At 46.6% G+C, this 23,838-nt stretch overlaps 1 protein-coding gene across 10 annotated transcripts in view; it reads right to left on the bottom strand.

Annotated features, from left to right (window-relative positions):
• RBM6 (RNA binding motif protein 6) overlaps positions 1–23,838 on the bottom strand; it is a 105,561-nt gene that overhangs the window by 9,627 nt on the left and 72,096 nt on the right. For 9 of the 10 annotated variants that reach the window (XM_016190070.2, XM_060204712.1, XM_060204717.1 and 6 more), the window contains 10 exons: positions 20,050–20,110; positions 15,932–16,204; positions 15,418–15,578; positions 10,367–10,464; positions 9,301–9,343; positions 9,086–9,167; positions 8,761–8,846; positions 8,107–8,256; positions 6,184–6,279; positions 936–1,196 (listed from right to left, as the gene is read on the bottom strand). In XM_016190070.2, the coding sequence (XP_016045556.2) occupies positions 936–1,196; positions 6,184–6,279; positions 8,107–8,256; positions 8,761–8,846; positions 9,086–9,167; positions 9,301–9,343; positions 10,367–10,464; positions 15,418–15,578; positions 15,932–16,204; positions 20,050–20,110 (1,311 nt within the window). The remainder of the gene's footprint in view (positions 1–935; positions 1,197–6,183; positions 6,280–8,106; positions 8,257–8,760; positions 8,847–9,085; positions 9,168–9,300; positions 9,344–10,366; positions 10,465–15,417; positions 15,579–15,931; positions 16,205–20,049; positions 20,111–23,838) is intronic. The other variant, XM_060204713.1, reaches the window with a different exon arrangement.

Raw genomic sequence — 23,838 nt, forward strand, 5'->3', positions numbered from 1 at the left:
CCTCCTTGCACTGTTAATATGTGCGTTTAACCAGATGTGCCACCACCCAGTCCCCATGCTCTAGATTTTTTGAGGGGCTAGGTGGTGGTGCACCTGGGTTCAATCCCCTGGTCCCCCCACCTGCAGGGGGAAAGCTTCACGAGTGAAACAGGGCTGCAGGTGTCTATCGCCCTCTCCTCTTTCAATTTCTGTCTCTATCCAGTTATATATATATATAAAAGGTTTTTGAAAGTGGGCATAGTCTTAATGCAGAATCACTCAGAAAAGCTTCTTTATCCCTCATAATGCTCACTGATGATAAGAGTTAAAAGTTGTGGCCTGGGGGAGTCGGGCTGTAGAGCAGAGGGTTAAGCGCAGGTGGCACAGAGTGCAAGGACCGGCATGAGGATCCCGGTTCGAACCCCGGCTCCCCACCTGCAGGGGAGTCGCTTCACAGGCGGTGAAGCAGGTCTGCAGGTGTCTGTCTTTCTCTCCCCCTCTCTGTCTTCCCCATCTCTCTCCATTTCTCTCTGTCCTATCCAACAACGACAACAATAATAACTACAATAAAACAAGGGCAACAAAGGGAATAAATAAATAAAATAATTATTAAAAAAAAAAAAGATTGTTTTGGAAAAAAAAAGTTGTGGCCTGGGAGGTGGTGCAGTTGATAAAGCACTGAATTTTCTTTTCTTTCTCCTTCTCCTCCTCCTCCTCCTCCTCCTTCTTCTTCTTCTTTTTAAAAATATTTTATGTATTAATGAGAAAGGAGGAGGAGAGAGAGAAAGAACTAGACATCACTCTGATACATGTACTGCTGGAGATTGAACTCAGGACCTCCTGCTTGACAGTCCAATGCTTTATCTGCTGGGCTACCTCCCAGACCAACAGCACTTTCAAGTGCAGCCTCCTGGCATCACATATGACAGAATGGTTTGAAAGGCCCTCCGCAATACCTTATGCAGGTCTGAGAGCTGCTGGTGCTTGGTCAGGACTTCTTTATTGGGAAACTGCCTTCTGCAAAGCAGACAAGCCAGTTTATTCCAATCAGTGAGTTTGTCCTCTTCATTCTCCTTCTTGGTCAGCTCCTCTCGTGGCTGAGGCTGTGTTGTACGGGGCTGTGGAGGAGGAATCTGCTCCTCCTCCTCCTCTTCCTCATAGTCACTGTCTCCTCCATATTCACCCAGGAGGCCAATCAGTGGGTTTACTACCTTGGGCTGGGAAAAGAAAATCAGGGATTAGCTTCACACTCAGATATATTTTGGGACCTATTTCCTGAGTATTCTGATTTGGCCATCTCATTTCTCTTTTAGTTCTGCCTTTTAGTTTGACTTGGTTCAAAACAAGACCACAACTCATTTTCCAGATGAAAATAACAAGGCTTGAGATGGACTTTGCTCCTTATTCACTTCAATAAGCCTAAAAGGTTCCATTAGAAGTAACTAGTGAAGAAAAGAGATGGGGAACTAACACACAGTAGAAGAGTTACATATTACAAAGAGAAAGAGATAATCACCCATGGAGAAACAAAAAGATACATTTTATTAAGATTATATTAGAGTTCTATGCCCCCTCCTAACCCATGGAGAAACAAAAAAAGTTTATTATTATATTATATTAGCCTTCCATGTTTGATCCCCAGCACCACCAAGAGACTAGTGGTATTCTGGTCATGAAAAACAGACAGACACAGATTCAAATTCCAAGTAAGGTAAAGGCATGACTAGGACAGATGCCATAAGGAACTAAATAAAAAATTTACAATACCATCCACAGAAGTGGCGGCAGTACAGAGCATGGGTTGCATACAAAGTCCAATCTTTAGCACCTCATAAAATGGCAGAGTGGGGGTGGGGTAGATAGCACAATGGATAAAAGTGTTGTGCTTGAAAACATGAAGTTCCACGTTTGACTCCTGACATTGCATGTGCCAAAGTGATGCTCCAGTTCTCTCTAGTAAATACGAAATATTTACTTATGAGACAGAGCCACAGTCTGTCATATGCTGTGGTCTCTCATTTTCTCTTTCTGCCTTCTCTGTCTCTATTAGGGAAAGAAGAAGGAAAAAAAAAAGTTGTCTTTGTTTCTGAGACATGAGTGAGCTAAAGAATCAACTCCAAACTGAGCCATCAGTCTTTGTACTTCCTTTCCCATCCAGACTGAGCCATCAGTCTTTGTACTTCCTTTCCCATCCAGACTGAGCCGCCAGTCTTTGTACTTCCTTTCCCATCCAGACTGAGCCGCCAGTCTTTGTACTTCCTTTCCCATCCAGACTGAGCCGCCAGTCTTTGTACTTCCTTTCCCACCCAGACTGAGCCGCCAGTCTTTGTACTTCCTTTCCCATCCAGACTGAGCCGCCAGTCTTTGCACTTCCTTTCCCATCCAGACTGAGCCGCCAGTCTTTGCACTTCCTTTCCCATCCAGACTGAGCCGTCAGTCTTTGTACTTCCTTTCCCACCCAGACGGAGCCGCCAGTCTTTGTGCCCCTCCCTTTCCCATCCAGACTGAGCCGCCAGTCTTTGTACTTCCTTTCCCATCCAGACGGAGCCGCCAGTCTTTGTGCCCCTCCCTTTCCCACCCAGACTGAGCCTCAGTCTTTGTGCCCCTCCCTTTCCCACCCAGACGGAGCCGCCAGTCTTTGTGCCCCTCCCTTTCCCATCCAGACTGAGCCGCCAGTCTTTGTGCCCCTTCCTTTCCCATCCAGACTGAGCCATCAGTCTTTGTACTTCCTTTCCCATCCAGACTGAGCCGCCAGTCTTTGTACTTCCTTTCCCATCCAGACTGAGCCATCAGTCTTTGTACTTCCTTTCCCATCCAGACTGAGCCGTCAGTCTTTGTACTTCCTTTCCCATCCAGACTGAGCCATCAGTCTTTGTACTTCCTTTCCCACCCAGACTGAGCCATCAGTCTTTGTGCCCCTTCCTTTCCCATCCAGACTGAGCCGCCAGTCTTTGTGCCCCTCCCTTTCCCATCCAGACTGAGCCTCAGTCTTTGTGCCCCTCCCTTTCCCATCCAGACTGAGCCGCCAGTCTTTGTGCCCCTCCCTTTCCCATCCAGACTGAGCCTCAGTCTTTGTGCCCCTCCCTTTCCCATCCAGACTGAGCCGCCAGTCTTTGTGCCCCTCCCTTTCCCATCCAGACTGAGCCTCAGTCTTTGTGCCCCTTCCTTTCCCATCCAGACTGAGCCGCCAGTCTTTGTGCCCCTCCCTTTCCCACCCAGACTGAGCCGCCAGTCTTTGTGCCCCTCCCTTTCCCATCCAGACTGAGCCTCAGTCTTTGTGCCCCTCCCTTTCCCATCCAGACTGAGCCGGCAGTCTTTGTGCCCCTCCCTTTCCCATCCAGACTGAGCCTCAGTCTTTGTGCCCCTCCCTTTCCCATCCAGACTGAGCCGCCAGTCTTTGTGCCCCTCCCTTTCCCATCCAGACTGAGCCTCAGTCTTTGTGCCCCTTCCTTTCCCATCCAGACTGAGCCGCCAGTCTTTGTGCCCCTTCCTTTCCCATCCAGACTGAGCCGCCAGTCTTTGTGCCCCTCCCTTTCCCATCCAGAGGGAGCCGCCAGTCTTTGTGCCCCTCCCTTTCCCATCCAGACTGAGCCGCCAGTCTTTGTGCCCCTTCCTTTCCCATCCAGACTGAGCCATCAGTCTTTGTACTTCCTTTCCCATCCAGACTGAGCCGCCAGTCTTTGTACTTCCTTTCCCATCCAGACTGAGCCATCAGTCTTTGTACTTCCTTTCCCATCCAGACTGAGCCGTCAGTCTTTGTACTTCCTTTCCCATCCAGACTGAGCCGTCAGTCTTTGTACTTCCTTTCCCATCCAGACTGAGCCGTCAGTCTTTGTACTTCCTTTCCCATCCAGACTGAGCCGTCAGTCTTTGTACTTCCTTTCCCACCCAGACTGAGCCATCAGTCTTTGTGCCCCTTCCTTTCCCATCCAGACTGAGCCGCCAGTCTTTGTGCCCCTCCCTTTCCCATCCAGACTGAGCCTCAGTCTTTGTGCCCCTCCCTTTCCCACCCAGACTGAGCCGCCAGTCTTTGTGCCCCTCCCTTTCCCATCCAGACTGAGCCGCCAGTCTTTGTGCCCCTCCCTTTCCCATCCAGACTGAGCCTCAGTCTTTGTGCCCCTCCCTTTCCCATCCAGACTGAGCCGCCAGTCTTTGTGCCCCTCCCTTTCCCATCCAGACTGAGCCTCAGTCTTTGTGCCCCTCCCTTTCCCATCCAGACTGAGCCGCCAGTCTTTGTGCCCCTTCCTTTCCCATCCAGACTGAGCCATCAGTCTTTGTACTTCCTTTCCCATCCAGACTGAGCCGCCAGTCTTTGTACTTCCTTTCCCATCCAGACTGAGCCATCAGTCTTTGTACTTCCTTTCCCATCCAGACTGAGCCGTCAGTCTTTGTACTTCCTTTCCCATCCAGACTGAGCCATCAGTCTTTGTACTTCCTTTCCCACCCAGACTGAGCCATCAGTCTTTGTGCCCCTTCCTTTCCCATCCAGACTGAGCCGCCAGTCTTTGTGCCCCTCCCTTTCCCATCCAGACTGAGCCTCAGTCTTTGTGCCCCTCCCTTTCCCATCCAGACTGAGCCGCCAGTCTTTGTGCCCCTCCCTTTCCCATCCAGACTGAGCCTCAGTCTTTGTGCCCCTCCCTTTCCCATCCAGACTGAGCCGCCAGTCTTTGTGCCCCTCCCTTTCCCATCCAGACTGAGCCTCAGTCTTTGTGCCCCTTCCTTTCCCATCCAGACTGAGCCGCCAGTCTTTGTGCCCCTCCCTTTCCCACCCAGACTGAGCCGCCAGTCTTTGTGCCCCTCCCTTTCCCATCCAGACTGAGCCTCAGTCTTTGTGCCCCTCCCTTTCCCATCCAGACTGAGCCGCCAGTCTTTGTGCCCCTCCCTTTCCCATCCAGACTGAGCCTCAGTCTTTGTGCCCCTCCCTTTCCCATCCAGACTGAGCCGCCAGTCTTTGTGCCCCTCCCTTTCCCATCCAGACTGAGCCTCAGTCTTTGTGCCCCTTCCTTTCCCATCCAGACTGAGCCGCCAGTCTTTGTGCCCCTTCCTTTCCCATCCAGACTGAGCCGCCAGTCTTTGTGCCCCTCCCTTTCCCATCCAGAGGGAGCCGCCAGTCTTTGTGCCCCTCCCTTTCCCATCCAGACTGAGCCGCCAGTCTTTGTGCCCCTTCCTTTCCCATCCAGACTGAGCCATCAGTCTTTGTACTTCCTTTCCCATCCAGACTGAGCCGCCAGTCTTTGTACTTCCTTTCCCATCCAGACTGAGCCATCAGTCTTTGTACTTCCTTTCCCATCCAGACTGAGCCGTCAGTCTTTGTACTTCCTTTCCCATCCAGACTGAGCCGTCAGTCTTTGTACTTCCTTTCCCATCCAGACTGAGCCGTCAGTCTTTGTACTTCCTTTCCCATCCAGACTGAGCCGTCAGTCTTTGTACTTCCTTTCCCACCCAGACTGAGCCATCAGTCTTTGTGCCCCTTCCTTTCCCATCCAGACTGAGCCGCCAGTCTTTGTGCCCCTCCCTTTCCCATCCAGACTGAGCCTCAGTCTTTGTGCCCCTCCCTTTCCCACCCAGACTGAGCCGCCAGTCTTTGTGCCCCTCCCTTTCCCATCCAGACTGAGCCGCCAGTCTTTGTGCCCCTCCCTTTCCCATCCAGACTGAGCCTCAGTCTTTGTGCCCCTCCCTTTCCCACCCAGACGGAGCCGCCAGTCTTTGTGCCCCTCCCTTTCCCATCCAGACTGAGCCTCAGTCTTTGTGCCCCTTCCTTTCCCATCCAGACTGAGCCTCAGTCTTTGTGCCCCTTCCTTTCCCACCCAGACGGAGCCGCCAGTCTTTGTGCCCCTCCCTTTCCCATCCAGACTGAGCCGCCAGTCTTTGTGGCCCTCCCTTTCCCATCCAGACTGAGCCTCAGTCTTTGTGCCCCTTCCTTTCCCATCCAGACTGAGCCTCAGTCTTTGTGCCCCTTCCTTTCCCATCCAGACTGACCCTCAGTCTTTGTGCCCCTCCCTTTCCCATCCAGACTGAGCCGCCAGTCTTTGTGCCCCTCCCTTTCCCATCCAGACTGAGCCTCAGTCTTTGTGCCCCTTCCTTTCCCATCCAGACTGAGCCTCAGTCTTTGTGCCCCTCCCTTTCCCACCCAGACGGAGCCGCCAGTCTTTGTGCCCCTCCCTTTCCCACCCAGAAACAGCCCAGCCCCGGCCATGGCCTTACTGGCGGAGGACTTTCTTCCTTCTTCACAGTGGGAGGCAGGGGCTTCTTAAAGACATCCTCTGGGGGCGCCGTCCCCTCACTGGCAGCTTCCTGAAACTGATCAAACTCAAGGTAATCCTTACATGATAGGGTATTCAAAAAAACCTGTGTTAAGAGTTAATTCTATTGAAAATAATCTGATTTCCCAGACCCCCAAATCTGTACAATATCTGTAATGTTGCAATGAGGACTTCAAAACAAAAATGCCTCTACAAAGGTTTATGTCAAAGACCAGATAAAGTATTTACATGCATTATTTCCTTAAGCCTTTGTTACAAGCTTCCTCAGTAGGTATTAATATCCTCATTTTATAAACCACTGAGAATGCCATTAGGATCTAGGATCGAGTAAGCAGCAAAAGCAGAATCCAATTAATCAGTATTAGTTCTCAGACCTTCTCTAGAGAAAAACCCAGTAGCATAAAAGACAAGTTATAAGCTGAACCACCAATAAATTCATCCAATCTCACTAATTTGTAGCTGGTGTAAGGGCAAATCAATAATTCTTTGGAAAATTACTTGACTTTATAGGAAAAAAAGTGAAAATAATTTTGAATAATGTTCATAATCTTTGACCTTAAGATATGTCCTAAGAAAACAATTTCAAAAGCAGAAATAAAATGCTAATTGAAGGAATGATAAAGAAAACAAGCATATACTTGTTCTATTATATGAACACGGAAATAATACAAATATTGAATAAAACCAGACTTGACGCTTTGGTGTGCATAAGGTCATAGGGCTTGAGCTGAGCACAGCACAGGAGCATCACGGATGGTAGATAGATGGTAGGGATACAGATGTGTCAGGGAAGAAGACAGGGAGGGAGAGGGAGAGAGAGACACACACACAGTCCTGCTATGACACTCATGAAGCTTTTCCCTGCTGGTGGAGACTGGGGATACATTGTAATATGTGAACTTAACTGGGTGTGACGCCACCCAGCCCCTGAGTCTTTCTTCTGTCTTTCTTCTCTCTCTTTCTCTCTGAACAAGGGCTGGCAGAATGGCTCACTTGCACAGTGCATGACCCAGATTTGAGTCCAGACCCCACCACTCTCAAGGAAGTACTGGTGATAAGGTCTCCTTCATGATTTCTCTCCTCTCTGAAAAGGGCAGCACACAGTGGTGAGGTCCAGTAACAGAAACAAGAATGAGGCCCTGGGCTTATCCCCAGGATCATGTAAACAAGACAAAACAAACAAAACAGGTATACATGTATGATGTCCAAGCAATGCCAAAACAAAATTAAAAAATCAACAAATTCTCCTATGCAGTCTGGGAGGTTGTGAAGTGGTGGAGGGCTAAACTTTCAAGCACGAGGCTCCAAGTTTGACCCGTCATTGCATGTGCCAGAGTGATGCCCTTGTTCTTGCGTTCTCGCCTCATTTTAAATAAAATCTTTAAAAAGTACCTCTCTGGGGGACCGCGTGGTGGCACAGCGGGTTAAGCACACAAGGCGGAAAGTGAACAGAGCGGCATCAGGATCCCGTTTCAAGCTCCCAGCTCCCCACTTGCAGGGGGTTCGCTTCACAGGCGGTGAAGCAGGTCTGCAGGAGTCTTTCTCTCCCCCTGTCTTCCCCATCTCTAGCAATCTCTCTCTGTCCTATCCAACAACAGCAATAACAACAACGATAAACAACGAGGGGAAAAAAGGGGAAAAAAAAGTGCCCAGGACCTTGCCCTCAACATGGATGTACAATGGTAGAGAATGCTCCATCCTCCGAAGGGAGGTCACTAAGTTCTACCACTCATAAGATGTGCAGTTGTGAGTGAGTTATCATGTAGTGTAAGAGGCAAGAAGCTGAAATCTCTCCTGTGAATGCTTCATTTTAATTTATGATTATGTGGTAAGAAAAAAAGAGCAAATACGTAAATCCTCTTACCTTTGTGACCCCCCTGTCTTTTTTCTCCTTGACATCTCTTTTAGATGTTTCTTTTTTGCTACTAGACTTTCCTACTTGACTGGTGGGTTTCTTTTCCTTAACTTCTTCTTCCTCAGGTGACTCAGGATCCTGGGGCACGTAAACTTCTTGCTGCAATACAAGTTGTAAATGATTAGGTCTACAGAATGTTTTATTCGTCCAGCAGCTATAGGTCCTGGGAGCACAATGTCCTTCTTTCTGACTCACAAGACTAAGGAAGCGCATAAAAAATCTAAAGACTGGAGACTATACCACATACAGACCATTCAATATCAAATTTTCCACATACCTGTTCTACCTATAATACTACAAAGCACTGTTTTCCTCTCTGCTCTTTAAAGACTTATTTACTTATGATACAGAACTAAAGCATCACTCTGGCATATGTGATGCTGGGGATCGAACTCAGGTCCTCCTTCCCGCTTTTAAGTCCATACTCTAGTTACTATGGCAGTTGCTGGGGATTGAATCAGGGACCTTGGAGCCTCAGGTATGAGTCTTTTGGCATAACCTAATGCTACCTCCCTAGCCCTGTGCTGTGTGGTGACTCAAAATAGTATTTTTCTTGAGGTAGCAAATGAAATAATTAACAAAGTAAACAAATCAAAACCTCACCTGGGTATTGGGATCATAGTAAGTTCCCGCTAAGGGATCATAATAGTAGCCAGTAGCAGAATCATAGATGTAGCAGTCAGAGGATGCTAGAGGGTAAAAAGCCAGAGTCAGAGTCAATTCGTCCCATCCCTAAAGTCCTTACAGGGATTCACCAAGAACAATCAAACAATGAGCAAGGCAAAACCAAACAGGCACAGTACCCGTTAGGTGATATTCTATTTGAATAAAGCCCTCCAATCGATGGCATCAACTATGAATTTTGTGATCACACAGATTTCAATGAATGGTCAAACCAAAAACAAGCAACTTAAAAAAGGTTACTCACACTGTTGTCCTTGTCGATATGTATCTGAAGACCAGTCTGAATTTCTGCCACTTGCCCTCCTATCCCGGAAGTGCTTCTTACCCTGTTACAGGAAGGAAGTGAAAGTTGCAGGACTTCCAACAGTCATTAACTTATAACAGTTGCCCACCAGGGGGACTCAAAAACCCTCAATTCAGAATAGGTCTTAAAAGAGACTCTCAGCAGCTGGGGCCTACCTGGTAGTAGTTCATGTGATCAGAATGGTCTCCAGAATCATTTCTGCAACAAACAATAAGAAAGTCACAAGCCTCCTTCCCAAAGCTACTTGAGGAGTGCCTATCCCGATAGCTTTCCAACAAAGACTCAGAACCAGCCCAGACAGTAAGCTGTGTGTGGGGAGGAACAGTTGAGGACGCTAGATTAAGATCTGCCCCATTTCTATTGGCCTTCCTCTCTCAAGTATTCAGTTCCCTGTTACCACTCCTGAGTCAAGATGAGCAGAAGAATAAGAAGAACCTGATTTTTCCAGTGTTATGGTGGTATGAACAAGGTCAAGGAAGGCAAGAATGTATTTTTCTAGGATGTCAAGGAACAAAGTTGTATCAAGACTTTTCCAGGGATGGGAGGTGGTTTGTTTTAAAGCAAACATTTCATGACGCTCAAGGACCCAGGTCTGAACACACAGCCTACACAGGGACACCATGCGTAAAGCTTCAAAAACGGTGGAGTGGGGCTCTGGCTCACTCCCTTCCTCTCTGTCTCCATCTTTCTCTATTGTTTTGTGATTTTTATCAAAAGTTAATGCGAAAAACAATAAAGGAATATACTGGAAGTGGTGGGATTACACAGGTGTGGAGACCTGGTACTGAAGAAGGTACATCTAAAATTAAACTAACATTTGGGGCCCAAAGAAACTAGGCAGTTAGATAGGAAAGGATAAAGCACCCAACACTACTACTTAAGGAAAAATAAAAGTCTTTTCTCTCACCAGACCATTGCTCAGCTTTGGCTTATGGTGGTGCCGCGGACTGAATTTAAGACCTCAGAGCATCAGGCATGAAAGTCGTTTTTTTTTTTTTTGTTTCTTTGTTTGCATCACCATTATGCTGTCTCCCCCACATACAAAAGAAACTTTCATGCCTGCAACACCAGAGGCCCCACGTTCAATCTCCAGCACCACCATAAACCAGAGCTGAGCAATACTCTAGTAAAAGAAAAAAGGAGAGAAGAAGAAGAAAATAAAAGGAATCTCTACCGAAAAAAATGAGTGGAGCAGCACAAGGGGACCCACGCCTGTCTTACCGTCTCTTCCCAGTGGCCAGGTTCACAGCTACCATCTTCCCATCGATGCTAAACGGGGGGTCAAGGTTCTGCAAGATCTTTACTACACGAAGAGCTTCCTAAGAACCAAAACACATTAAAAGTTACAGTTATTTCTACCTCCACTCATTTATTTATGAGAAGGAACAAGAGAAAGAACCAGAACATCACTCTGGTGCATATGAGGCCTGGGATTGAACCCAGGACCTCGTGTTTAAGTCCAAGGTTTAATCTACTGCACCACCCAAAATATTTAAAGAGTTATCTTTTGGGGCTGGGTGGTGGAGCACCTGGTTGAGTGCACATGTTACAATATGAAAGGACCTAGGTTTGAGCTGCCAGTTCCCACTTGCAGGGGGAAAATTTCACAACTGGTAAAGAAACAAGGGCTGAAATAGGTTTAAATAAATATATATATTTATTACCTTTTCTTACCCTTGTTGTAGTTATTGTTGTTGATGTTATTGTTGTTGGATAGGACAGGGAGAAATGGAGAGAGGAGGGGAAGACAGAGAGGGGGAGAGAAAGACAGACACCTGCAGACCTGCTTCACCGCCTGTGAAGCGACTCCCCTGCAGGTGGGGAGCCGGGGACTCTAACCGGGATCCTTCGGCCAATTCTTATGCTTTGTGCCACCTGCGCTTAATCCACTGCACTACCGCCTGACTCTCTGAAATAGGTATTTAAAGTAGGTTTTAAAAAATTAAAAATATTCATAAAAATAATAAAAAATTAAAGACTTATCGAGAGAGAGACACAGAGAGAGGAAGAGAGACTGAATGGATCCCAGGATCCCACATGTGCAAGGAACATGCTCAACCACTTAAAGATTTTTTTCCCGGGGCCAGGTGGTGGCGCACCTGGTTGAGTGCACACGTTACAGTGCACAAAAACCTGGGTTCAAGCCCCTGACCTCCACCTGCAAGGGGGAAGCTTTACGAGTGGTGAAGTAGGGCTGCAGGTGTCTCTCTGTCACTCCCTCTTTCCATCTCCCCTCCCTCCTTTCAATTTATGGCTGTCTCTTCCAATAAATAAGTGAAGATAAAAAAATTTTTAAAGTTTTTTTTTTTTTTAATTTTCCCCCATTTTATGGGGGGTGTTTGACACATCACCATGTTATGTATAAGTTTAAGATATGTACCGTGAGATTGATTTACATAGATTGTGAAATATCTACCGCAGTAGCTTTAGTTAACACCCATCTTCTCACGGAGATACAATATAAAGGTTTTCTCCTTGTGATCAGAACTCTTAAGATTCACCCTTTTTTAGAACAGCAAAAGACATCACCTGGGTAGCACACTGCTTTGTCATTTGCATAACCCAGGTTTAAGTCTGGCCCCTGCCACATTAAAAGAGACAAAGAGTGAGGAAGAGAGGGGGAATCGAAAAAATAGCAAGCCTGGAACAACGAAGACCCCGAGATTTAAAAAAAAAAATTCATCTTCTTCCCCCTTATCACTGGTGCTTCCTTGTTCGAGACTAAACCCCCCCCCCACCCCCCAGACAGAAACAGACACAAGGAATAGAGAAAAAGACATCACAGCGTCAAAGTGTAGTGGCACAGTGGATAAAGCATGAGGTCCTGGGTTCAATCCCCAACAACACATGTACCAGAGTGATGTCTGGTTCTTTCTCTCTCTCTCTCCTCCTATCTTACTCATGAATAAATAAATAAAATCTTTTTTTAAAAAAGTTGTTTTTTTTCTCACCAAAGGCCTTGGATGTTAAGGTATTTCCCATGACTTATTAATACAAACAATGAACATGAAGGCATAGATGTTGATTTTACAAGTTAAGGGTTTTCATATCCTTTGGCTATATTTCAAGAAGCAAAATTGCTAGGCCATATAGTAATTCTGTTTTTAATTTTTCTATGGTCTTATTTTTTTTTAAAGATTTTATTTTTATTTTTTCCCCTTTTGTTGCCCTTGTTGTTTCTTTTGTTGTAGTTATTGTCATCATTGTTGGATAGGACAGAGAGAAACTGAGAGAGGGAGGTGTTGTATGCTTTACATTGGGTTGTTCTAGCTCTCCCCCTGCCAAGAAAATTGGTTCTGTCCTGCTAGTTTTCACGGGCCCGCTTGTCCCCGCCCCAAGGAACCCTGAGAGAGTTCCAGAGTTCGAGAGTTCTTGGCGCCGCCATGTGAGAAGGATGCAGGAAAGTTCTGTTTGGTGATTAGTTTGGGTTAGTTTATGAATCGTTGTTCTTGAATAAAGAAATACAGCTTCCCTTCCCAGCCGTGTGTCCTCGAGTCTCTGTCTACCGCCGCGATGCTAGCCCAGCCAGCTGGAGCCCATGAATTTTAACAACAGGAGGGAAGACAGAGAGGGAGAGAAAGATACCTGCAGACCTGCTTCACCGCCTTTGAAGCGATGCCCCTCCAGGTGGGGAGCCAGGAGCTCGAACTGGGATCCTTCAGCAGGTCTTTGCGCTTCGCACCATGTGCGCTTAACCCACTGCGCCACCGCCTGGCTCCCCAATGGCCTTATTTTTTCATAGTGATTGTACCAAGTTATAATTCCTATAATTTCACTAACAGTACACAAGAGAGTTCTTTTACTTTTCTCCACAACCACACCAGAATTTATTATCTCTATTTTTACCAAGTTTGTTTACTTATCTATTTATTTTACCAGAGCACTGCTCAGCTCTGCGCTACTGTCCGACTCCCTTGAAAGGCTTCTATATAACCTTTATGCTGTCTCCCCAGCCCTCTGTTTTTGTTTTTGTTTAAGTTTTATAATGGCATACTTTATGAGAGACCAGAGTGTCGCTTGGTCATGTGCAGTGTCAAGGATCACATCCGGGTCTTGTGTATGCAGCCCTGCACCTGTGGAGTGTGCCCATTGGGTCGCTCTTGTTTGTATAACTGAAGCATCATGACTATATAATCCCACCAGTCCTAGCAGATTCTTAAATAAGGATCTGAGTTTGATCCCAGGCATCACATACACCAGAACGATGCTCTGGATCCCCATGACCACCTAGGAAACAAACAAGAAGCTACCAAAGGGGGCCAGGAGGTGGCACTGGTTACGCGCTCACATCACAGTATGCAAGGACCAGGGTTCGAGCCCCGGTCCCTACCTGCAGGGGAAAAGCTTCATGAGTGGTCAAGCAGGGCTGCAGGTGTCTCTCTGTCTCTCTCCCTCTATATCTCCTCATCTCTCAATTTCTCTATCTAATAATAAATAAATAAAATTATACATATATAAAGAACCTACCAAAGTAACATGCTGAAGGGGGGAGGGGGGAGGGAAAATGTCCTGCTGCCATTAAATAGAAGCCAGAGCATCCGTCTGGCACATGGAGCACTGGTGATGAGTCAGGTGCCCTGGCATGCAGGCCCTGTGCGCTATCATGTTCCTTGTTGCAAGAGTTCTGATTTTAGAGGGCAGTCACTTCACCTAAATGAAGATTAAAGCCAGCAGGTGGTGTAGCAAACAGGGCAGGACTGGTAAGAACGAGGTCCTGGGGCTGGGCGGTAGCGCAGCGGGTTAAATGCACATGACGCAAAGCGTAAGGACCGGGCTAAGGATCCCAGTTTGAGTCCCCAGCTCCCCACCTGCAGGGAGGTTGCTTCGCAGGTGGTGAAGCAGGTCTACAGGTGTCTATCTTTCTCTCCCCTCTCTGTCTTCTCCTCCTCTCTCCATTTCTCTCTGTCCTATCCAACAATGATGACAACAATAACAACAAGGGCAAGAAAAGGGAATAAATAAATATTAAAAAATATATATATATCTTAAAACATAAAAAGCCTTGGGGCCAGGCAGGGACGCACTTGTTTAAGCGCAGATGTTAACAGCACACAAAGACACAGGTTTAAGCCCCTGGCTCCCATCTACAGGGGGAAAGCTTCACAAACACTGAAGCAGGGCTGCAGGTGTCTGTCTCTCTCCATCTCTATCTTCCCCTCCGATCTCAATTTCTGTCTGTATCCATTAAGAAGAAGACATTCAAAAATAATAAACAAACAAATAAAAACAAAAAGCGTTTGGGGCTAACGAGACAGGCGTGGCCCAGGCTCTAGCCCCTGGCACACCGCAGAGGAGAATGAGTGCTACGGACACCTCTGGTGCTGCACTGTTCCTGTCTACCTCTCAGTCTCTTAACAAACTGCTAAGAGTGGCGAAATCATGCACATGTGCGGCCCTGCAGACAAATATATAGGCACAGGCATATGCCTTTTTACACCTTCTTGAGGTTTTTCTCACTCTCTTTTTAAATTTTATTTATGCACAGGGCAGGTGTAGATAGCATAACGGTTCTGCAAAAAGACTCTCATGCCTGAGCCTCCAAAGTTCCAGGTTCAATCCCCCAAACCACCATATGCCAGAGCTGAGCAGAGCTCTAATTAAGCAATAATAATAATAATAATAATAATTCACTAATGAGGTAGAGAGAGAGAATTTAAGGATTACTCTCTCACATGGTACCAGTGCTTTAGCCACCCTGCCATCTTTGGGGCCACACTTTCTTGAAGATTCTTCCTTTAAAAAAAAATTATATTTATTTTTCCCTTTTTGTTGCCCTTGTTTTCTATTGTTGTAGTTATTGTTGTTGGTGGTGTCATCATTGTTAGATAGGATAGAGAGAAATGGAGAGAGGAGGAGAAGACAGAGGGGGAGAGAAAGAGATAGACACCTGCAGACCTGCTTCACTGCTTGTGAAGCAACTCCCCTGCAGGTGGGGAGCTGGGAGCTCAAACCGGGATCTTTACGCTGGTCCTTGCACTTTGTGCCACGTGTGCTTAACCCGCTTCGCTACTGCCGACTCCCAAGATTCTTCCTTTTTTAAAAAAATTACTGGACAGAGACAGAAAGAGGAAATAGGGAAAGGAGAAATAAAGAGAGACACACCTGCAGTCCTGCTTCACCACCGGTGAAGCTTTCCCCTGTGGGTAGGGACCAGGGGCTTGAATGCAGGTCCTTGCATGCTGTAACATATGCGCTCTGCCAGTTGTGTCACCCCTTTCTTGAGGCTTCTATAGGCAGCAGTAACAAGGCCCTTTCAAGGTGGGAAAACTCACCGCATGGGAGTCGAGGTCAATAAAGCCATAGGTGTGGCCCATAGGGCCCGTCCTGTTCTTGATGATACGAACGTTGGCAGTAGTTAGGTGGACATAGGGCTCCAGCACTTCCACTATCACCTCGGGTGGAGTGGATCGATAGATGCGTTTTAACATGATAGCTGAGAAATCATTTGTAAACAGAAGAACGGGGGGGGGGGGGGTGGAGGAGAGAAAGAGGTTAAATTTCAAAGTCCTCAGGGTCTGTTCTTTTGACTGATGACGACTACAGATGCTAGTCTATTGCGGCAAGGTCGATGATATGATGAGATCCTAGTCTAGTACTTTATCAGTTTCTTCACTAATACTAGGAATATAAAGTTCTACCTTACTGCATTTGAGGACCAACTTTCTATATGCAAGATGTGGATTCTTTCAACTTAAACAGCAACAGCACCTCTATAGCTGGGATGAGCGACTCTCACATCGGCGAGGGGAACAGCAGGCCCCTGACATCCTGGTAACATTCACTTACTTTTGCTTTCTCCACCTTGGTGTGTCTCCCCAGACCACGGTTCCTTCTCTCGGTCTCTTCGGAAAGCGGATCCCTCCCTTCGAGGAGGCAGATACCTTTCCGCTTCTCTCTTTTGATGTCCCAGTCGTGACTCTTTCCCTTCCTCCCGCTTCTTGGGTTCGGGTCCTTTATCAGCTGATCTTGGAGGCTGGCTGTGCTGTTTGTCTGAGGGTGCTGGTACAGATGTTTTCTGAGGCTGAGGGTAGGTTATTAATTCTTGCTTGGTTTCTGTCACTGGAGGGAATGAATCAGAAAGAGAATTTATCATCTTTTATCTTAAAAAAACTTGGAATGCTTTAGATATCAGAAATAATTACAAGAAAAGTTCTCAGGTGGTCTCAGAGGAAGCACAGTGGGTAAAGCATTGTACTCTTCACGCATGAGGTCCTAAGTTCAGTTCCCAGCAGCGCATGTACTAGAGTGATGTCTGGTTCTCTCTTACTATCATTCTCGTTGATGAATAAATGAAATCTTAAGAAACAAAAAGTTCTCTGACAGACTTTAAGCAAGACCTATGAGAGAAACTGAACTGTTTACAGAACAACAGTCTCAAGCCCCCAATAATTAAATACTGAAAGGCATGCACATGTATATACATACAGGCTACCATGGATGAGGACCTGAGTTCAAACATCCAGTCCCCACCTGCAAGGGACAAGTTTCACAAGTGGCGAGCAGTACTACAGATGTCTGTCCTTTTCTGCCTGTCTATCTCTGGCTCTCTGTATCAAAAATAAAGTGTGTGTGTGTGTGTGTGTGGGGGGGGGGGAGCCATGTAGGCATGAGGCCGAGCAATAATTCTGGTTGAAAAAAAAACAAACAGTGCACACACACACCACACCTGATGGTGATTATTTTCTCTTCGCATTTTCTTTTTAAAGATTTGTTTACTTACTAATGAGGAGTGGAGAAAGAAAAAGAACTAGAACATCAATCTGGCACAGGATTCCAGAGATCAAATTCAGGGTCTCATACTGAGATCTAATAATTTATCTACTGCACCAGTTCTTGGGTTGCTTTTTATATATTTTTTTCTCCCATTCTTTCTTTTCAGGGCACTTCTAAATTCTGGATTATGATGGTGCTCAAAATTAAACCTTGGACTTCAATGTCCACAGTTACACAGAGTCCCTGGAGTATGTTTTGTTTGTTTTTAAGAGAGAGACAGAGAGGTAAGAGTGAGAGACGGGCACACAATGAGAGGCGCCCTCCCCGCCCACACCGCATCACTATGCCAGCCATGGTGTTACCACCTAGTGCTAGGTCTTGAGCTACAAGTGAGCTATCTCCCAGTCTCTTAGTTGTTATTTTAACAAATATGTTTTGCTTTTTCCTTTTGAAGGTTCTGAATTTTTTATACTTAAAATTTTTTTTTAATTATCTTTATTTATTTATTGGATAGAGACAGCCAGAAATCAAGTGGGAAGGGGGAAATAGAGAGAGGAACAGAGAGAGACCTACAGCTCTGCTTCACCACTCACAAAACTTTTCCTCTGCAGGTGGGGACCAAGGGCTTGAACCTGGGTCCTTGTGCATTGTAACAAGTATGTTAAACCAAGTGCATCACCACCCTGTCCCCTGAATTTTTTTCTTTCAAAATTTTTTTAAATTCTTTTTTAAAAAATATTTATTCCCTTTTGTTGCCCTTTTTTTTTTATTGTTGTAGTTAATTATTGATGTCATCGTTGTTGGATAGGACAGAGAAATGGAGAGAGAAAGACACCTACAGACTTGCTTCAAGGCCTGTGAAGCGACTCCCCTGCAGGTAGGGAGTCGGGAGCTCAAACCGGGATCCTTACACTTTGCACCACGTGCACTTAACCCACTGCGCTACCGCCGAACTCCCCTCTTATAAAGATTTATGAGAAAAAGAGTAGGAGAGAAAGAACCAGATATCACTCTGGCACATATGCTGCCAGGGACTGAACTCATGCTTAAAAGTACAATGTTTTATCCACTGCACAACCTCCCAGATCAATATATATATATACTCACATATATAGACAGAAAAAAGAATGAGCCGAGTGGGAGACAGATGGAAAGCAAAAGAAGAGACCTGCATGCCTGTCTTACTACTCATGAAGCTTCCCCCTGCACGTGGGGACCAGGGGCTTGAGCCTGGGTTGTTGCGCACTGTAATGTGTGTGCTAAACCAGGTGTGCCACCACCTGGCTGTGGTTCTGAACTTTGTAATTATATATATGTTTTTGCCTCCAGGGTTATCCTGGTGCTTGGTGCCTGCACTATGAATCCACTGCTCCTGGAAGCTATTTTTTTTAAGTGTTTTATTTATTTATTTATTTATTATTATATAGAGACTTAAAGAAATTGAGAGGGGAAGATAGAGGGAGAGAGACAGAGTCACCTGCAGCCCTGCATCACCACTCATGAAGCTTTCCCCCTGCAGATGGGGACAAGGGGCTTGAACCTGGATCCCTGAGCACTGTAATGTGCGCATTTAACTGTCTGGCCCCGGAAGCTATTCCCCCCCTTTATTGTTATTGCCGTCATTGTTGTTGGATAGGACAGAGAGAAATCAAGAGAGGAGAAGACATAGAGGGAAAAAGAAAGACACCTGCAGACCTGTTTCACCGCTTGTGAAATGACCCCCCCCGCAGGTGGGGAGTAGGGGGCTCAAACAGGGATCCCTGCACCAGTCCTTGTGTTTTGTGCCATGTGGGCTTAACGTCCCAGGACACAGTCCGAAGTGTAACATGCCTAGGTGGTACTGGTTGCACTACTTAGGTTGGGATCAGCAGATGCAGTATCAGTTGGTATGAATTGAGAGGATTTTTTAAAAAATATCTATTCCCTTTTGTTGCCCTTGACGTTTTATTGTTGTAGTTATTATTGTTGTTGTCACTGATGTTGTTGTTGTTGGATAGGACAGAGAGAAATGGAGAGAGGAGGGAAAACAGAGAGAGGGAAGAGATAGACACCTGCAGACCTGCTTCACTGCTTGTGAAGTGACGCCCCTACAGGTGTGGAGCCAGGGGCTCGAACCGGGATCCTTATATTGGTCCTAGCACTTTGTACCACCTGCGCTTAACCTGCTGCCTACTGCCCAAATCCCGGTCCTGAAATTTTTAACTGACAATACTGACAGCAAATAATTCCCGGTAATTTCAAAGAGATGAGGCTATGGTGGCAGGGAATCTTAACTCTTGCAACTAGATGTCCAGCTGCCCACTTACTCAAGTCTTATATATAATCGACAAGCTATCTATCTCTTCCCTCTACCGCAACTCTCGGAGATTCAAATCATTCACTATCAGGTCACAAGTAGATAACGCATTGCACTTTCAAAAGTCTTATAAAGGGCCAGGAAGACAGCATAATGGTTATGCACAAGATCTTAATGCCTGGGGCTCCAATGTCTTAAATTCAGCCCCCAGCACCACCATAAACCAGAGCTGAGTAGTGCTCTGGTGTTTCTCTGAATCTTTCTCTCTGTATCTCCCTCCCTCACTCAGTAAAATAAAGTAAATTAATAAGTACATAACATTTTTATAGATAGGGGGCCAGGTGGTGGCACGACTGGTGAATCACAAAAGTTTCTGTGTGCAAGGACCCAGGTTCAAGTCCCTGGCCCCCACCCGTGGGGGAGAGGCTTAACAAGCAGTGGAGGAGGCTTAGGTCTGTCTCCCTCCCTCCCTCTTTCCTTGCTTCTGTCTCTAGCATTAAAAAAAATATATGTATATACATATACACAAAACCAGATTTTACAAAGTTTTATAGATCACTTTGCATTTGCATTCAGACTATTTTTTAAAGATAGATCTAAAAAAACTTAAAAAAAAATCATCTTTATTTATTAGATAGAGACAGCCAGAAACGGAGAGGAAGGTGGGACAGGAAGAGACAGAAAGATAACTGCAGCACTGCTTCACCACTTGTGAAGCTTTTCTCCCTGCAGGTGGGGACAAGCGGCTTGAACCAGATCTCTGTGCACTATAACATGAGCGCTCAACCAGGTGCGCCACCACCCAGCCCCTCTGGACTCAAATCCTATCAAGCCAAGGAAAGCATGCAGGGCGTTTTGATCAGTACACGTAATGAAAATCACACCCATCACTTACCTTCCCTCGGGCACTTGCAGAGTGAACATGAAGACTGCTGTACATCAGTGTTGGTCTTACACTGCAGGAAAAGGTAAATAATTTGACAATATATATTCAAAAACAACACACAAGAGCACAGGTCTTAGGTGTCCAGTGACATATCAACATAAAGTGATAAGCTTCTCTCTGAAAAATGAATGAAGCTTGGGATGGGGAGGTGGCACACCCAGTAAACTGCACATATCTCAAGATTCAAGGACCCAAGTTCAAACTCCTGGTCCCCACCTGCAAAAGGAAAGCTTCACAAGCAGTGAAGCAGTGCTGCCGGTGCCCCTTTCCCTCTCAGTCTCCCTCTCTACCCAAAATAAAATAGATAAATAATATTTTAAAGCTTCGTAATAGTACTTTAGGGAAAAAACAAAATATCTTTTAAATTTTTAAAAAATATTTATTTTCCCTTTTGTTGCCCCATTTTATTATTGTTGTTGTAGTTATTATTGTTGTCATTGCTGGATAGGACAGAGAGAAATGGAGAGATGGGGAAGACGGAGAGGGGGAGAGAAAAAGAGACACCTGCAGACCTGCTTCACCGCCTGTGAAGCAACTCCTCTGCAGGTGGGGAGCCAGGGGCTCGAACCAGGATCCTTAAGCCGGTCCTTGCACTTTGCGCCATGTGCGCTTAACCCATTGCACTATCAGCAGACTCCCAAAACATCTTAAGTGATATCTGCCCAAAATGAAATAAGTCAAATCCTTTTACTTTGAAGTCTAAAAGCTCAATATCCCTCCACTGAGCAGAGATGACTGATAGTTTGATTAGCTGCTACTTGAGAGGGTGGTTTTGTTTTTTCCTCCTCCAGGGTTATTGCTGGGGCTCGGTGCCTGCACCATGAATCCACTGCTCCAGGAGGCCATCTTTCCCCTATTTTGTTGCCCTTGTTGTCATCGTCATTATTATTGTCATTGCTGTTGTTGTTGGATAGGAAAGAGAGATAAGGAGAGAGGAGGGGAGACAGAGGGGGGAGAGAAAGACAGACACCTGCAGACCTGTTTCACCACCTGTGAAGCGAACCCCCCCACAGCAGGTGGGGAGCCAGGGGCTCGAACCGAGATCCTTACACTGGTCCTTGCGCTTCTCGCCACGTGTGCTTAACCCACTGCGCTACCGCCCGACTCCAAAGTAAACCTTTTTTTACCCCTCTCTTCCCCTTTTTTCTGCCACCACTGGGGCTCATTGTCAGAACTGCTAATCCACTGCTTCTACAGCCTTTTTTTTTCTTCTTTCTATTTTAACAGAATGGAGAGAAACTGAGAGGGGAGAGGGAGACAGAAGGAGAGAGGCAGAGACACGCCTGTGGATCTGCTTCACCACTCATGAAATGTCCCCCCTGCAGGTGGGGACAGGGGGTTCAAACTTGGATCTATGGACATGGTAATGTGCACGCTCAAACTGCCGTACCACCACTTGGCCCCATTATTATCATCATTATGCTTATTATTGGATAGAGAAAAATTGAGGAGAGGGTTATAGAGACACCTGCAGCCATGCTTCACCACTCAAGAAGCTTTTCCCCCTGCAGGTGGGTACCAGGAGCTTGAGCATGGGTTCTTTTTTTTTTATTTATTCCCTTTTGTTGCCCTTGTTTTTATTGTTGTAGTTATTATCGTTGTTATTGATGTCGTTGTTGGACAGGACAGAGAGAAATGGAGAGAGGAGGGGAAGACAGAGAGGGAGAGAAAGACAGACACCTGCAAACCTGCTTCACTGCCTGTGAAGCGACTACCCTGCAGGTGGGGAGCCGGGGCCCCAAACCGGTATCCTTATGGAGTTCCTTGTGCTTTGCGTCATGTGCACTTAACCCGCTGCACTACTGCCCGATTCCCGAGCCTGGGTTCTTATGCCCTGTGATGTGTGCACTTAACCAGGTGCGCCACTGCCTGGCCCCTACTAATTTTTTTTTTTTTTTGCCTCTAGGGTTATCACTAGGACTTGGTGCCAGCACTACGAATCCACTGCTCCTAGAGGCTATTTCTCCCATTTTGTTGCTCTTGTTGTGGTTGTTATTATTGTTACAACTGTTGTTGGATAGGACAGAGAGAAATCGAGAGAGGAGGGGAAGACAGAGGGGGAGAGAAAGACACCTGCAGGCCTGCTTCACCACTTGTAAAGCAACCCTCCTGCAGGTGGGGAACTGGGATCCTTGAGCCAGGCCTTGCGCTTTGCGCCATATGTGCTTAACCTGCTGCACTACCACCCAGCCCCCAATGCCCACTATTTCTTATTCTTTAATTGTCACCAGGGTTATTACTGGGGCTTGGTGCCTGCATGATGAATCTATCATTCTTGGCAGAAATTTCCTACCCCCCCCTTTTGTTTTATTGATAGAAACCAACAGAAATTGAGAGGGAAGGGGGAGATAGAGAGGAAAAGAGAGATACCTGCAACTCTGCTTGTGGACCTTGCCCCTTGCACACGGGGGTCGGGGGCTTTTCCTTAGACCCTTGCTATGGTAACCTGTACACGACAGCAGGTGAACCACTACCTGCCCCACAGTTACTTCACTGTTCTCTCTGTTAGTGGGTCACACACATAGTCCTACCCATTACCAGGTGATGACAGTGTCTCCGTGTGGGGAGAGTGCTGTTCTCTCCACTCCTGGCCTCAGCCCTGTGTCTTAAACCAAGAGTATGAAGAAAATGACCTTCCCAGGTCTGGCAGAAGCACTAGTGCCACTGCTTATGAGAATGAGTGTCTTCTTCTTAGCCAGAATAGTTCAACTCTGGAACTGGCCGAAGTTTCAGAATGAAATGCCATGGGACAGAATGATAGCAATAGCCCATAGCCCCAGAAGTGTTCTAAGTGAACAATATGATGTTTGAAAACCTTGGAGAGGGGGGTCGAGTGGTGGCGCAGTGGGTTAAGTGCACATACTGCAAAGAGCAAGGACCCAAACTAGGATCCCAGTTCGAGCCCCTGGCTCCCCACTTGCAGGGGGGGTCAATTTGCAAACAGTGAAGTAGGTGTCTATCTTTCTCTCCCCTCCTAGCTTCCTCTTCTCCCTTCTCAATTTCTCTTTGTCCTATCAAAAAAAAAAAAAAAAACCACCAGGAGCAGTGGATTGGACTGGTAGTGTAGCCACCAGGAGCAGTGGATTGGATTGGTAGTGTAGGCACCAGGGCAGTGGATTGGATTGGTAGTGTAGGCACCAGGAGCAGTGGATTGGATTGGTAGTGTAGCCACCAGGAGCAGTGGATTGGATTGGTAGTGTAGCCACCAGGAGCAGTGGATTGGATTGGTAGTGTAGGCACCAGGGCAGTGGATTGGATTGGTAGTGTAGCCACCAGGAGCAGTGGATTGGATTGGTAGTGTAGGCACCAGGGCAGTGGATTGGATTGGTAGTGTAGGCACCAGGGCAGTGGATTGGATTGGTAGTGTAGCCACCAGGAGCAGTGGATTGGATTGGTAGTGTAGCCACCAGGAGCAGTGGATTGGATTGGTAGTATAGGCACCAGGGCAGTGGATTGGATTGGTAGTGTAGGCACCAGGGCAGTGGATTGGATTGGTAGTGTAGCCACCAGGAGCAGTGGATTGGATTGGTAGTGTAGCCACCAGGAGCAGTGGATTGGATTGGTAGTGTAGCCACCAGGAGCAGTGGATTGGATTGGTAGTGTAGGCACCAGGGCAGTGGATTGGATTGGTAGTGTAGCCACCAGGAGCAGTGGATTGGATTGGTAGTGTAGGCACCAGGGCAGTGGATTGGATTGGTAGTGTAGCCACCAGGAGCAGTGGATTGGATTGGTAGTGTA

Source organism: Erinaceus europaeus, chromosome 12 (assembly GCF_950295315.1).
Source record: "Erinaceus europaeus chromosome 12, mEriEur2.1, whole genome shotgun sequence".
NCBI classification, from domain to species: Eukaryota; Metazoa; Chordata; class Mammalia; order Eulipotyphla; family Erinaceidae; genus Erinaceus; species Erinaceus europaeus.